Here is a 16,102-nt window from a genome sequence, read left to right as displayed (position 1 = left end):
ACTCCCTGATATCCCAATACAGCCACTATAGAACATACTCGGATTCAAAGAGATTCAAACTTTGCAAGTCTTGGAGGCTTAAATAGCCATCTAAGTTTGTAATTTTTGAGCTTATTTGAACCTTGTAATACGTTTTAGTGAGCACATTGTAATCCATAATTAAGAAAATAATCAAATATTTCATATTGGCTTGAGTATCCCTAACAGTCATTGTGTGTTTTAGATGAGACACATGACGCAAAATTAAATTATAATTAAATTCCAATTTGAAATTTAATTGGATTTTCTCTTTACTTTACCTATTATTATATATTTTAGACTAACGAATTGCATGTCAATAATTGTGATATATGTTATGACTCTAGTCTTATTTTATATATATGTATATAAAAGAAAATTACTTCTACCATTAGGTTATGACAACTAACCATGTTATTGTTATTATTAATAGCCAGGCTAATGTTTAGATTATTGTAGAGGTTTTTGTTAACAAGTGCACAAATGCATTCATTAAGAAAGAATCTAATGAATCATACTATATTGAGAAAAGTAGCAAAAAGTAAATAAATAAACAAATATTCAATGCAAAAGAGGAATATTTAGATAAAGTTCATAAGTTTACAGTCCGACACTCTAAGAGTGCCTAGTTTAATACATCTCCCTTAAGTAGCTATCGTACGCAAAAGCTGGGCATGTATTATATTCCAAAATTTTGCTTTGCTAGATGCTTTTCCTTTTAGCTAGTCCATCTATTTTGTTGTTTGCCTCACAAAACAGATGATGAGGATGGACAATCCATTCGCGAGCCTAGAGATTCTTGCAATCACATATCAAGGGAGCAATATCTATTATCTAGTGCATAAACACCATCTTTTGTTAGCTAATGTAAAACAAGACTTGAATAAATTTGAAGATTATCATATTTAAATCTCATATATATTCCATGCTAATCTGTGTCTTGCAAACCATATTTTAGTTATATTGTTGGTTGTAATACCAAAATGTAAAGAGAAACTTCTAATCTACTGTCCATTAGAATTTCTAAGCACACCCTCCCTTGCTTTACCTAAATTACTTGAAGAACTACCATCCGTATTTAAGGATAAGGTCACATATTACTTTATTGGGAGATTCACTTGATTAACTTTGGCTCTTTCATTTCCAAGTTTTATTTATTTATTTTTATAGGATATAAGATATAGTAAATTTCTTTAATTGAATGTTTTGCAATTCTCCAAATATAAGCTAATCGATTACAATTTAAAAAAAAAAAAAAAAAAACTCAATCTTTTTTTTTTTTTTATTATTTTTTTTGGGTAGTTAAAAAAAAAACTCAATCTTTTGCATGAAGGTAGTTAAAGTATTGTAAAATGTATAGTACATGATTTTAGTATTTAATTTGCTACTGCCAAATAACCCTTTCCAATCACTTGGAATGGACACTACATGCACACATGATTCTTTTGTTTTTGGGAGGATGTAAGGGACAGTCTGGTGACTCTGATCAGTCTGATCCAGCTACCAATGCGAAAATTAGTACAATTATTTTTACCATTTTTTTTTGTGTGTGTAGATTTGAAATTACCATTTTTTTTTTTGTGTGTGTAGATTTGAAATTAAACTTTATTAGGCTTGTTATTTAATATTTTTTGACAGAAAAGGTAGAAAGGCTTGTTATTTAATATGTTAGGCTACAATTTGGTGCAAATGAGATTCAGCAGAAGAAAAATATTTTGTTGGACTTCTTTGTATCCGATTATATGGTCCAAACCAACCCAAGCCAAACTTAACTTATTATATATAAGTAGCTTTAATTACTTGTGTCCAATCCACCATCCCTAAAAACAAATTTTGACCGTTTGATTTGATTTTAATTAGTAGTATTTTCAAACTTTTCTTGTGGGGGTGTGAAATTGACCGTTTGGAATTTTAGTGGTGTACAAAGAAATCTTCCTCTTGATTTTCCATTATGAGAAGACTAATCATAGCCTTATCCCTTTAATTTTTTTTCATGCAATTCCCCAAATTACCCTCCCCTCCCCTTTAAGGCTTTAACCACACCTTTACTCCCATCAAAAACGACGCCGTCTCGTCCCACATCATGCCACCCTCACTCTCTCTCTCTCTTTATAAAAAGCCTAAACACGTGTTAGTCCCGTGATTCCGGAACAAAAAGCCTGTTGTGTTGTAGTGGCACTCTCGTAAATTTAGCGAATATCCATGGGCCAATTACAATCATTCCCTCTTATTTAGCTCACCTGCCTCAAAACTCCCTATTTCTCTTTAGTCTTTATTTAACCACTCTCTCTGACCGGACTAAGGAAGAAAAAAAAAAAAAAAAAAAAAAAAAAAAAAGCGCCAACCTTGTTTTACTCTGATTTTCCGTTTGGTTCCCGAGAATCATTGGAATTTTCTCTGGGAAAATTTTTCATCAGTGTTATGTGAAGCAGGTTTGTTGGTTTTCTTCTTCATCTTCTTCAAGTTCGAGCTAGTTTAAAATCGTGGAGGAGGAGTGGAAAATGACGTCGGGGACGAGAATGCCGACGTGGAAGGAGAGAGAAAACAACAAGAGGAGAGAGAGGAGGAGGCGAGCGATCGCGGCGAAGATCTACGCAGGTCTGAGAATGTACGGTAACTACAAGCTCCCGAAGCACTGCGACAACAACGAGGTCCTCAAAGCTCTCTGCAACGAGGCCGGTTGGACCGTCGAAGAAGACGGCACCACATACCGAAAGGTACACAAGTTTCTTCTTCTTCTTCTTCTACTTTTTTTTTTCTCGGTATATTTATGCGCGCACGTTAGCAAAGTACTGTAGAGCTCAGATAAACGAGCGCCAGCGGCGGTGGTGTCAGATTACTGATAATCCACCTGATCTAACGTGATCGACGGCTGTGATTGATTGTATGTATGTACTGGCGGTACGATACAGATCTGAGAGAGAAAGAGAGAGAGAGAGAGAGAGAGTCTGTTAGTTTTTCTTCTCTTTCTTTATCGCTAAGCGCAAGAATTTTAAGATTCGATGAACAAACAATACCCTGAGAATCTGAGACAGACCGGGCAGGAACTTTCTCGGAAGGACGAAAATGCCCCCGGTCAAACAACCGAATATTCAACGACTACTACTTTTCAAGGGTAGTTTCGTCAGTTTGTGACCATAACTATCTCTGCTTTAATGCAACTGAATGTTTCCTCTTTTTTTTTTTTTGTAACTTTCTTTTTTTTCCAGTGCCTGTGGCTGTGACTATGTTGGAAGGGTAGTCTCGTCATGTTTGTGTTTTTTCTTTTTTTTTTTCAGTCTGGTCCGGTTTTCCTTTTTCGGATATTAGGAGCTGTTTGGTATACAAATATATGTTTTCAATTTTTAAATAACATTACACACAATTTCACATATTTTTCAATCACACGTAATTTCACACATTTTTATCAAACAACAAAATATATATTTTCACTCACATGTACCAAAATCCCCCCAGATATCCGAGCACTTTGTGCAGTTCTCGTGAAATTACTTTTCCCTCGGCTACATTAATTTACCGTTAACCTTCCGAATCTGCCACTGCAACTGGGCACGTGCGCAGGGGTATTTCTGTTATTTTAATGCGGTAATGGGTTTTCTCTGTGACCAATCAGGAACGAGGAAATTAGGGATCTAATCTAGCTTTTGTTTAGTGGGTAATTAATTATCCTAGATTCCCGGGGTAATATGTACGAGTAACACTTGATTGTGAGCATGGCATTTGATGGTGTGGGGGGGCCCAGATAGTGTTGTTAATGATAGATTATTAATGAAAAAAAGTTTGTTTACTCTCATTAATTATTGTTAATTAAAGTGAAATTTTCCTTGGATTCCCTTTTTTTTTTAATTAATGAATTGGTGGGTGTGTTTTTTTTATTTTTTTTTTTATTTTTTTTTTATAAGGTTGAGCAACAAGTTACTACAAGTCTACAAGCTAGCTAGCTAGCGTGTCTGATATAAACACACAATTGTGAATTGTTTGACATTAAGAAAAGGATTTGGTCTGGTTGCAATTACATAATTGCCATCGTGCCTTTACTTTTTTTAGGTAGTAAAAGCGTGTCGTGCAGTGGCTGGCGGGGGGTGTTTTTGATTAAGGAACATGGTGATGGATAGCTTGTCTGTTGTAAGCACACAATTGTTGACATTGAGGAAAGATATTTGGTCTTGGTTGCAATCTACATTATTGCCATTATGCCTTTAAATACTATTGCTGCAGCTAATGCTCTCTATTCTAATCTTGGGTTGTTTTGACCCTTTTGAACTTGGACTAAACATAGCTTGGTGCAATGTACTGAGAGGAATCATGTTAAATGGTAGAACAGTCAGGGTGTGTTAAAGGGTGGTTTAAGTGTTTGGAGAAAACCCCAGAAATTAATTTTTGATTGGAAGCATAGGATGAGCAGAATTATGCTTTTACTGTTTTGAGAATGATGAAATGATGAATATGAGGGTCTTGGTACCAAAATGAGAGAGTAGGTGATCACAATGTGATCTTTCAATGTTTCTCTTATTATTATACTTTGTTCAAGCACTTGGGGATCCTGCCCTTTTGAATCCTTTAGGCGCATTTTATTGAATAATCCCATTTTGGTTTGTTTTGCATTTTAAGGTGCAAGTCCAGTTTGAAAAAGGAAATTTTGGGTAGTTGGTCTCACCATATTACTGAAAGTAGGAGTTCATTGTAAGGTGCATTATACTTTCAGTTCTATACTTAATTAATATAATTTCTTATACATAGAAAAATCTGCATTATACTTTTAGTTCCAATTGTGTTGTTACCATTCATTATAATAGTCCCTGGCCCTTCTGCTTGGAGTAAATAGCTTCAATTAGAAAGATAAGTTTAATCAGAGAAATATATAAAGCAAAGGGTTAATCGAAATTCTATGGGATGTTCAAATGCTTTTAGCCTTCATGATGGTTTAATTTTGACCCAGACAAAGGCTGAGTGATAATTTGATAGCGTTTTTGCCATTGACATGATCATTTCATTTGTAATTTGTTTTGTTGAGGATCAGAACTTTCAATCCATCAACATCTGTTACACAAGCATTAGAAAAGGAAGGGAGAGGGCCATTATTAGAAAATTCTTACACTCATGAGTGGCACAATCAAAGCTATCATGAACCATGTTCAAGTAACTCTCAGCTAAAAGAAAAATAAAAAATCGTGGTGCATAGAAAATATTTTGTTTTTAATTTGCAATTTAGAAGTCATGCTTGGATCTCTGCAACTTCATTTTCATGTCTTTGTGTGTGTGTGTGTGTGTGTGTGTGTGTGTGTTTTGTGTGTGTGTGTGTGTGTGTGTGTGTGTTGGGGGGGTGGGGGTAAGTCATATTACCAAAATAAGGGAGAAGATTTACAACTAAGTTGAAAACAAGCATTAGGGAGCCCTATTCCTAATGCACCCAATACACCTTTTTATTTTTGATAATCCCCAATACACCTAATCCTTTTGTTAAGGGGTACATTTAAGAGGCAACAATACAGCTAACCTCACAATCTGAGAGGGTAAGAAAAGAACATGACATGCATTTAGGACACGTACACCACAAGACACGAGAATCTAGGTAATCTATCTCCAAGATTTTGGCTCTCAGCCTGAGAGCATAGGCAATCTTATACAGAAGGATCATGTGGTAGTATCAAAAGAACCCTTGGTAGGATCTTCTACCACACCCCTCTTCCTCTGTGGATTTGGATTTTTGGAGCTACTCTTCTTTGCTATTGTGGAAAGACAGTAAAGGCTTTCTCTAGAGCCATCTTGAGTGTACAGATTCTCTCATTCATACTTTTGTCCTCTGGACCAAGTCATTTTTCATGTTTTGTAGTTTTAGGTATTACTATTTGTCGTGTATCTTAATTCTCTTTAGCAGACTTTTAAACAATTTTGAATTATTTGCTTTGACAGTCATCAGCAACAATAAGACTTTTTGCTTTTGTGCAGGGATGCAAACCTGTTGATCGAATGGACATTATGGGTGGATCTACTTCTGCAAGTCCATGCTCATCCTACCAACCGAGCCCATGTGCATCTTACAATCCAAGTCCTGGCTCATCTTCCTTCCCAAGCCCAGTCTCTTCACGTTATGCTGCCAATGCCAAGGGTAATGCTGATGCCGATTCGCTCATTCCATGGCTGAAAAATCTTTCATCAAGCTCATCATCAGCATCATCCAAGCTCCCCTACCATCTTAATGTCCATGGAGGTTCCATAAGTGCTCCAGTCACCCCTCCATTGAGCTCCCCAACAGCCCGAACTCCCAGAACCAAAAATGACTGGGATGATCCAACTGTTGCCCCATCATGGGCTGGGCAACACTATTCTTTCCTGCCCTCGTCTACCCCTCCAAGTCCTGGCCGTCAGGGCCTGCCTGATTCACGGTGGCTTGCTGGTATCCAAATTCCCCAAAGCGGGCCATCATCTCCCACATTTAGTCTTGTATCACCAAACCCATTTGGATTTATGGAGGAGGCTTTCTCAGGTGGAGGGTCCCGGATGTGGACTCCTGGGCAGAGTGGCACATGCTCTCCTGCAATACCTGCAGGCATTGATCACACCTCAGATGTTCCAATGTCAGATGGGATTGCAGCTGAATTTGCATTTGGAAGTAATACAACTGGATTGGTGAAGCCCTGGGAAGGAGAAAGGATCCATGAGGAATGTGTATCTGATGATCTTGAACTTACACTTGGGAGCTCTAGAGCTAGGTAACTTGGAATAGATTTGTGGCTAAATGGATACAGCTGTGGAATGATCCCTTGTTTACCTCCTTTTTTGTATATTAATGATTGTTTTGGTGGTGCAGGTAGAGAGGCTCAACAGAAGTTGGTAGTGCAAATTATCCATTGGTCTCTTGGTTTGGGTCTTCCTTCTTGTGCAAAATTCAAGTCCCATGTCCCTGGTTGTTTCCATTGGCAAGGCATGCCAGTTAGAAGTACAGTGAGTAGGAGCAGCTTCTTTTCTAGTTTTTCCATCCATTTTCTGTTCCCCCTTCATCCATAAAAATAGAGAACAAAAAATTAAATTATAAATAGTTCATGGTGGTGCTTTGCCCCTTCAGTTCAATTCTTTCTTCTAATTTTCTTTTTTCATTTTTTCTTAGAGAGGAAGTTTCGTTTATGGATTTCTTGTTGGTTGCTGGAGTGATTTCATGTTTGTGATTGAAAGGGATTTTGGATGTCAAGATTAACTGAATGATTATGGAGTTACTAACTACACTAGTGCAATTAATGGCGTGTCCTCTCTCTCTCTCTCTCTCTCTCTCTCTCTCTCAGCAATGTGAGAATGCTTTGTAATTTTTGTAAGTTGCTTTGATATTTCCTGTCTGTATGACAGGCTTTGAAAACTGAATAGGACTTGTGAATTATAATCAAACATGACATGATACATCTTGCAATGAATGGAAAATTGTCAACTCTATTTTAGTGGAAAAGGAATCTTGAGGGAAGATAGGTGTTCCCAGATTATTTTGACTGCACTCAGCCAAAAAAAAAAAAAAAGAAATAAAAGAAAGATTAGTTTGACTGTAGTTTTCACTAGATTAATAATGGAATTTAGTGCATGGATTCCCTTTTTGACATATGGGAGATGATGACTAAAATTGTCTTCGCACAACGGTAGTAACTTGTGAAGGGAACCGGTGGGTCTGCATTTCAGGTCTTTTCATTGACTGGAGGAAAAACTTTCATGAGGGGAATCTCTTTCTAGTACTTAGACTTGGGTATTGATTTGAAGGACACTTGGGTGATGGAGAGATTTCCTAATGAAATAAGTTAGTTAATCTCCATGAATACATTAAGGTGACTACCTACTCCGAAACGTGTGTGTATATCCCAAATAAAATGACATGGATAAGGCAATCTCTCCTTGATTAGGAATATAAATAAAATTCCATTAAGCCAACGATAACACAATAGAAGTAAAATAACAAAATTTAGGAACAATTTAACACAATAAACTTCTTGGACGTCTCCGTTAGAAATACTACATTGTAGCATGCTTCTAGTATTTTGTGTCCTTTTAGTGTAACCAACACAAACGGTTTTTCTATAACACGGCCATGCAATTGCAGCATTTAAAGCTCTAAATCCATGTCAAGAACATTACCCTTGAAATCTATGCTAGACGCATTCCATACCAAGCTCTAAAGCTTCCCAGCCCAAAGACGAGGTCTCCAGTTCTCCTCCACGATCAAAAAGTAAAAGAACCTAGTGTAATTACTGCACCACCATAAAGAGCAGGTTCATCATACTAATGGTAATAATTTTTAGGCGTACAAGAAAAGGTTGGTTCACTTCCATATTCTTTTGTTAATGGGCTATACAAAAAGCCCTCCCTTGGTTCTCCTTGTCTGTGGAGGTGACACATCTTGGTCCAGTAACACACACGAGTAAAAAAGGCTGGGGGTTTAAAAACACTAGTAAAAGGCAGAGAGTAAAGAAGCCAAGCCGAATCAAATCATTAAAAGTTTAAGATTGATCCTTTAGTTTTATTACGTACATGAGCTGAGCTTTAGCTCAAAATTACAAGTTTGATTTTTTTTTTTTTGTCAATAAACTCGAACTTGTTTATGAATTACTTGATTAATTTATTCTTTTCTCGTATATAGTAAATATTATGATTTAATTTTTTTACCCATTCACAAACATATGCTAATAATTATTAATTAAATTCTAATTAAAATTATATTATTCAAATTAATTAGATAGAAAGATTTTTGTTTATAAACTTGTATAGATTAGATTCACCAACTTTTAATTATTATAAATTATATATAATTTTTACTATAAAATGACCTATTTATATTATCAATAATTTGTTATATTTTGAACTTATTAACAAACTTGCACAATCCAATCTCAACTATTTATAAGTATCTTCTCTCTCTCTCTCTCTCTCTCTCTCTCTCTCTCTCTCTCTCTCTCTCTCTCTATCTATATATATATATATATATATGTTTCTCCAAAAAAAAATATATATATATATATATATACTATATATAGGTATATTTTAAATATTTATACATATAAAAATATAGCACTATATATAATTTAATCAATCCTCGTACTCAAGTTTGTTCACGAGTACATTATTATTTTTGAGTTTGGTTTATTTAACTGTTAATCCTAAATTTAGAATTGAGTTTTCTCATTTGTTAAATAAACTAACATAAATAAGTTTAGTTTTGAACCAAACCCAAATTGTTGATTATGGTTCATTTACTGTCCTAGTAAAAGAGATTAAGAATATGAAAGTTAGGGTTGTAAATGAACCAAGTTGTTCATAAATAGCTCGGGCTTGGCTTGATAAAAAACTCATTTATGTTTGTTTTTTTGTTTATAAACAAGTTAAACTTGAGTCTTAATTTTAGGTTTATTTAATAAACAAATCGAGCCTAAGCAAAAAAAAAAAAAAAAATGTTCATGAACATGCTCGTGAACAATAGGGCTTGATAAAAAATAAGCCGAACTTAGGTTGGTTTATGAGCTTGAAAAATAAACTGATATCTTACTAAACTTTTAATTAATTGGGAGTTAGGACCTTATGTCTAAATTAAATATGCTTAATAATATGCTTAATATAAGTTTGATAATATACTTGTATTGTATCTCGAGCTCAAAAGCTTGATATTGAGCTTGAGCTCTGTAACTAATGAATCAAGTTAAGCCAAGCTGAGTTCAAACTATTGAACTATTTGACAAGTTTAAGCTCAAACATAGTTTCTAGACTTAGTTCAACCTCAAGCCAAACTTAAACATTTTATATTTGTTGACAAATATCGGTTGGTTTACTGCCCTTAAAGTCAATATGGTTTAGCTGCCCTTACACAGTTTCAAGACAATCTTGAATATAATTTTTTAAATTTTATTTATGGAACAAAATAATCTTGAATTGGATCATCAAGAATATATTAAAAATGATGTCATCAGGAAGGCTGGTAGGCTTTTCTTTGCGTAATCTATTTTATTTAAAAATGATGTCAAGTGGGGTAGGCTTTGCTGAAAAAAATATAATTAAAAAAAAAAAGAAAAAGAAAGAAAGAAAGATAGAAAGAAGAAGAAAGTGGGGGCAGGCTTTGGCATCTTCTTAGCCTTTTTATTTCCTTATTATTCTATTTATTGCAGTGAAAATTCAAAATTGTCTGTTCCCTTGTTCCATTCAGTTGTACAACATCTTCCTATATATGCACAATACCGTCCACAGGTTCAAATGCCGAAAACCCACAATATGGCAATACAGCTCGGTTCAATGGATATTATTACCCCGATTTCGCGTGCTGCCTTCGTAAAATGAACTAGTATAGTGCATAGATGCATGTTTTGTTTGCTTCATGGAAATGCTTACCCAAGTACTGTTTGGTAATACGTGGAAAGCTGTATTTTATTGAACATTATTACAGTCATATCAAAAATATACGCTAGATATGTTTTTTGAAAAATGTACCTATGTTTGGATAAAGCAAGATGGAAAGAGAAGAGAGGAAGAGAGAAACGTGACCAAAATGTACTAAAAGTGTGTTTAGATACCACTTATTTGCTAAAAACTAAAAACTTATTGCTAAAAATACTATAACAAAATAATTTTTAAATATGTGAATAATGCTATGGGACCCAAAAATGCATTGATATGCGCGTTTTTATGTTTTTAGCTGGAATATGACTAATGCCGTGAAACCCAACCAAAAACACAAACACTAGAAATGCACAATGGTCGCTACGCAAACACACACTAATTATATTTTGGTTTTCTTCCACTCTCCTCTCCTATTTTCAATTCACTTTAAAAATTAAAAATTAAAAAGGAGGAAGAACAAGGGGAGTGCATTCCCGCAGAAGGCCTCAAATTACCCTAATTATAGGGCGAGAGTTGGAGCCATCAGACACACTAGAACTTAACTAATTTTTATGTTCTTGTAATAAATCACAATCTGTTCAACAATTCAAGTAATTATATACAATTTTAGGCAGACATAAGTTGTTCCACCAAGTACTTGTCATTAATCATACATTGCATTGATGCATGGAACTAGTTTTTTCCCCTCTTTTTTGTAATTTTCACAAATTCTCCATAAACGTTCTATACATCACCTGATTATTGCTTTACATGCGCAAAGAATGGCAGCAAAGAACCTGTACAAACTAAAATGCTTCAGATTGATATTGATCACTGCTGAAAGTTGGTAAAGAAGTTTATCGCCAACTCCATCCAATCACCACTCAAATTTCTGATATATATCTGCAAGAGCATTATAGAGGATGGCAGCTGCAGGAGGCCTTGGCAGGGAGCCAAGAAGTATATCTAATGAGTTCAATGACTGGCTGCCATAGAAACGAGAATTCTCCTTTGTTCGTGTGGTGACAAGACTCCCTTCAAAGGAACAACCAACGAATGCACCTGCATGTTCAAAGACAATCAAATTCTGCAAGTACAAAGAAGGAACTACCTAAAAATATGATAAGTGGAAACAAAGAGGAACTGTAATTAGCTTTCAACAGATGCATGCACAATTTAGAATGAAATGCACCTTTACTGCAGCTGTATGTATAACAAGCAGCATATCCGCCATCACCAGCTCGTAGATCAGCTTCAGCTGCCCTTCCTACATTTCCCACTGCTGCACTCAAACCAGCTCCAATTGAAAGATGGACATTACCGCTAAATGTCTTGACGGCATCAGTTGTTCTCAACACAATTATGAAGTCTGTCAACTCCCCTCCAGCCTAGAAAAAGAAAATGAGGTTTTCAAATTTTACAGAAGAAAAGAGAACTCATACATAATGAGATCAAGGCATAAGAAAGTTTTCCCGCAGATACATATAGGTGAATGCATACGCGAACGCAGGCTTGAATTTTAAACATGAGATAAATATCTATTTTGGATAAATAGTCAATTGACATATGCACAGAACAAAAATTGAGGCTGTTCAAATTTTTTAATATTGTTTGCCTTGAAGAATCTGGTAAAAGAACATACAATGACAATTTTTTTTATAAGTGAAGAACATACAATGACTATTGCTTGTAACATGTTGATACAGTTTGCTTCCATTTCATATAACTTGGAATAGATAAAAAGAATTTATGTCAAAGTTATTATAGATGAATTAGCTCACCTGAGCCCCCCAACCCATACCAAATGTAGAAATGGCAGACGGAGGAGACCATGAACCATCTTCTCTACGAGCAACCACAAGTCCAGTTCCTATGTTGTAGGTAACCATCATTCCAACTTTCACAACAGTAATTATAGCAAGGCCTTTTGCTTGTCGTAGAATGGCATCTGGAATTTTCTTCTCAGGTACCTGAGCATTTATATAATTTTATGTTGCACCAATTAAAGCACTAAATAAGAACCCAAGAAATTTAGCCAGATAATTGCACTAGAAGCACATTCAGTATATAAAATTAACACAAGAAATTAAGTTTTTTTATATATTCAATAGTTACTTTGGGGGAGGGGGATTTGAACTCAGGATGTTTCCATTAGAAACACGAAGAGGTGTTAGCTAAGCTACAAGGTTTTTGGATAACACAAGAAATTAATGAAGAAACACATATACAAATTCTTCTCTCCATTCTCAGTAATGTGTGAAACTAGACACATGTTTCATCTGCAGTAATTGAAAGAGAGAGAAACCTTAAAGCAGGTAAGACAGTTGCTTTACTAAAATGCCTTCTTTGAATAAAACACTAAGGAATATATCTAATTCTAAAAGCTAAACCCAAACCCATCAGAAAATTTGTTTCAAGACTTTTATTGAAGGTTTAGGCATCGGCAATTAATTTTTAACTGGTAACTCATACAAGCATCCAATGGGTCTTGAACCCACAACCTAACCCTCCACCTAGCACTTACAACGGAAGGAGGTGTCAGTTGAGTTAGAGTTCATTGGCAAATTGCCTCCATATGTAGCATTGTTTGTTTGGACAGCAACACTGGAGAAAACTTTAACAGTTGATAATCTTGTAAAGTGGAAGAGGATTATTATGGATTAGTGTTGTATGTGTAAATAAAACAGAGTTGTTGCATGTTGACCACATGCTAATTCGCTGCTTAGTGGCAATGGAATTATCAGTTTTTTTCCAAGTGCTATTTGGTGTGAGATGGGGTCATGCCTAATAAGTCAGTGCTTGCTTCGTTTCAATCATGGCAAAGGAGACCTACCTGTTTCAGGAACAAAGCTCCAAATGTGGTGCCATCATGTTTCATGTGGACTATTTGAAGGGAAAGAAATAGGTGGATGGGACAAGAGCTTGTTATTGATAGAATAAAGTAATCTCGTCCAATCTCTACCTTTGGCTGTTGTAGATAGAAATAGTCTATGAACTTGATTTTTTGGACAAATTGCATACTTGATTATTATTTGGGGGATACTTTAGCATACAGCCCATCTACATAAGTTATTTCCTTTGTATTGTCTCTGTTTTAGGTTTTAAATAAAATTATTTCTACTCATAAAAAAAATTAAACTCAAACTCTTACCTTATTATACTTGCGAATTGTGTTTGCTGCCTTATAGATCTCATATTCCATGGACTGTCCCCAAGGAAAATTAACCCAGGATCTCAAAGTACTGAGGTCTGTCAGGTCATGGGTTGGCAACTGAGCAGCACGACTTACTTGGTCCATCAAGTATGGCTGGACAGACTCAATCCGAACACAGCATACATCACAGACCCGTTGGGGGTCTCCAACCCGGAATTTTGTAGGCAGTAAGCTCCTTCCTTTAGTGCATTCGCCACAAAATATTCCTCCGCAAAACCGGCAGTGATGCCTGGAGCAGATGATTGGATGAAACCTCACACCACATAGCATACAAGCAGAAGCAGCACTGTCAGGCAACCATTTTGGCGGCTCTGCTTCAAGTATTTCCCTTACATTGCCAAAATTAGCCTCTGTAAGAGTCTGGGCGATCTCATTCCAAGCTTGCTCAAGTATATGGTTTGATACCAAAGAAAATGTACACCTGTGTATATCACCCGAAGCTAAAGCACTTACTTTCCCACGTGCCATGAGTAACATCTCCTCGATCACATCCCACATGGTCAACTGCTTTTCTTCCCCAAGGCACTGGCCCCACCCCATATCACCTTCAGGTAAGTAACCCCCATTCGAGTGAAAACCTTTGGCCCACTCTTCATGATCATTTTCCAACATTGGTGGAACAGAAACAGGTATCCAAACCCCAGTATCTTCAGATAGCGGTGAGTCGTAAAAGAAGTATTTTCCTTGTTTCTGATGGTCAGCTTTAGAGTCTCTTTTCTGATCATTCTCTTCTCTAGAGCCTAGAGGTGAGTCAGTTTCACATTCTCCAGATTCATTCAATCTTTGGCTCTCAGTAACAGCAGTGGACAGCAAATCATTGTGCCCTTTGTGATTGTTGAACTCCCCATCATTCTATTATCAGTATGAACAAAAAGCAAATCAACTATCACTCAACAATGCAGAGATGAAATTAAAAAAAAAAAAAAATTCAGCTTTCACAATCTACCGTATCGTATGGGACTCACAAAGCAGCAGTCAACCTAACAATAATTAAATGAACAAAAAAAACTAATTTCATTCAATGAAAACCTGATACTCATTGACCCACCAACCCAATATCACCTACAAGACCCCGATTCTAAATTACCGAAAACCATAATCAGAAAATACAAACAAATCAAAACTATTTAATGAAACAGAAATATAGTCTTAATAATGATCACTACGAGCTGAGAATCAGAATTCCAATGGGAAATCATAAAACATTAAAAACCCAGAAACCAAACTCAGTTTGAGTCCTAAAATTTAGATTCTTGACCTCCATTTTAGGAGAGAAAGCTAGCTAGGTTTGGCCATATCAAAATAGAAAGAACTAAAAAAAAAAAAAAAATCCAACAATCAGAAAATATTAGCAAACATGAATCATATGGATTATAATCTAAATTAACAGCAATAAATTTAGCAACAAATTACAATAAAAACTCAAAAGTTCAAGCAAATAATCAGTATCTATAATCTTCCCCAAAAACAAAAACCAAAAATTGACAAAATTAAACAAAGAAAAGTAATAGTACCGGTGGAGAATCGGAATCACTGCAATCTAAATCTTGTGCAGAGGATGAACTGGAAACCCTAGGGTACAAATTGTGGGTTTGTTTCTGGTGGGTTTGGAATTGAATCGTAGAAGAATCAGGGTTTTGGTTGTTGTGTTCCATGGTGGATTTAACTTAGGAGTTAGCGAAAATTCTCATCTACAACACACAAACTACATACATGTTTTGTTTTGCACTCCAAAACCCAAAAACACAAGAAACCGTTTGATTAAGGAACAACAATAAAAGAGTTGGCACTTTGGCCAAGCTCTCTCTGGAACGATTTTACGTTTAGCTCACGTGTTCTTCTTTTTGTTTTTGTTTTTTTTAATCAATGAAATTGAATCGGTTGGAATTTGGATGGTTTATAGGGGCCGAAAGAGAAGGCCCAATGAAGGAATGGCAAGGCAACTGTTTTTATTATGGGCCGAATGCCCAAATGGATGATTCTCTGTTACTTTTAACACAACAAAGTGGGCCGACCATTTGCATTTGGATTAGGGTAAAAAATTAAAATTATTTCACTATTTATTTTATTTTTGCTACTATTTATGAGTTTTAATATATTTTTTGGTACTATTTATGAGTCTTGCTGTACTATTTTAACTAACTTTTACATTTATTTACAGTATTTTCAGCAATAATTTTTCAATTTTAGCAAAATAAACGGTATCCAAACACACCCTTAATCTAGTCCGTCAATGATTTTGTCATCTAATGAAAGACTTGGAATTCTCTTTTCATTTAAAACAAACAACAAAAAAACAAAAGAAAGAAAGACTTGGATTTATGGTCAGTTTTAGGCTGGAGCATTTTTCAAAATTTTGGAATAATTTAGCTTGGCCTTATGTTGGTTTTCCTTTATTTTGGGCTAATTAAGAGTAACTTTACTCCACTACACACTCTTAATACGATAGTCACTCTATAAATATAAGTGCTTGTAGAGTGTAAGGGGTAAAGATCAAAGTTCAAGTCTATCGGAAGGAGTTTCATACACATA

At 35.4% G+C, this 16,102-nt stretch overlaps 2 protein-coding genes across 4 annotated transcripts; one reads left to right on the top strand and one right to left on the bottom strand.

Annotated features, from left to right (window-relative positions):
- Positions 1-1,464: 1,464 nt before the first annotated feature.
- Positions 1,465-7,424, top strand: LOC115991940 (BES1/BZR1 homolog protein 4-like). 3 transcript variants are annotated; one of them, XR_004092382.1, is made up of 4 exons: positions 1,467-2,735; positions 5,968-6,731; positions 6,830-6,963; positions 7,127-7,424. XR_004092382.1 is itself a non-coding variant. In XM_031115932.1 (3 exons), exons 1-3 carry the CDS (start codon positions 2,520-2,522, stop codon positions 6,831-6,833), a joined length of 984 nt encoding a protein of 327 aa, XP_030971792.1. In that variant the 5' UTR covers positions 1,466-2,519; the 3' UTR covers positions 6,834-7,398. The 3 variants fall into 3 exon arrangements, 2 of the variants coding, with proteins under 2 accessions (XP_030971791.1, XP_030971792.1); XM_031115932.1 differs by having other exon boundaries at positions 1,466-2,735; positions 6,830-7,398; XM_031115931.1 differs by lacking the exons at positions 6,830-6,963; positions 7,127-7,424 and having other exon boundaries at positions 1,465-2,735; positions 5,968-6,735.
- A 3,491-nt stretch (positions 7,425-10,915) lies between these two features.
- LOC115991738 lies at positions 10,916-15,465 on the bottom strand. The gene is made up of 5 exons (XM_031115628.1): positions 15,085-15,465; positions 13,508-14,422; positions 12,138-12,326; positions 11,549-11,744; positions 10,916-11,418 (listed from the first exon to the last, which is right to left on the bottom strand). Exons 1-5 carry the CDS (start codon positions 15,223-15,225, stop codon positions 11,234-11,236), a joined length of 1,626 nt encoding a protein of 541 aa, XP_030971488.1. The 5' UTR covers positions 15,226-15,465; the 3' UTR covers positions 10,916-11,233.
- Positions 15,466-16,102: the final 637 nt, after the last annotated feature.

This window comes from Quercus lobata, chromosome 5 (genome assembly GCF_001633185.2).
Source record: "Quercus lobata isolate SW786 chromosome 5, ValleyOak3.0 Primary Assembly, whole genome shotgun sequence".
Lineage (NCBI taxonomy): Eukaryota > Viridiplantae > Streptophyta > Magnoliopsida > Fagales > Fagaceae > Quercus > Quercus lobata.
Note: the sequence above shows the minus strand (reverse complement) of the source record. Positions and strands in the feature narration are given on the sequence as shown.

Excerpts from the sequence above, each read along its gene's own strand:
- LOC115991940 (XM_031115932.1), top strand. The coding sequence starts at position 2,520 with ATGACGTCGGGGACGAGAATGCCGACGTGGAAGGAGAGAGAAAACAAC. Across the intron at positions 2,736-5,967 it reads ACGGCACCACATACCGAAAG|GGATGCAAACCTGTTGATCG; the intron begins GTACACAAGTTT and ends GCTTTTGTGCAG.
- LOC115991738 (XM_031115628.1), bottom strand. The coding sequence starts at position 15,225 with ATGGAACACAACAACCAAAACCCTGATTCTTCTACGATTCAATTCCAA. Across the intron at positions 12,327-13,507 it reads CAATTCGCAAGTATAATAAG|GTACCTGAGAAGAAAATTCC; the intron begins GTAAGAGTTTGA and ends ATAAATGCTCAG. Across the intron at positions 11,419-11,548 it reads TACATACAGCTGCAGTAAAG|GTGCATTCGTTGGTTGTTCC; the intron begins GTGCATTTCATT and ends TTGAACATGCAG.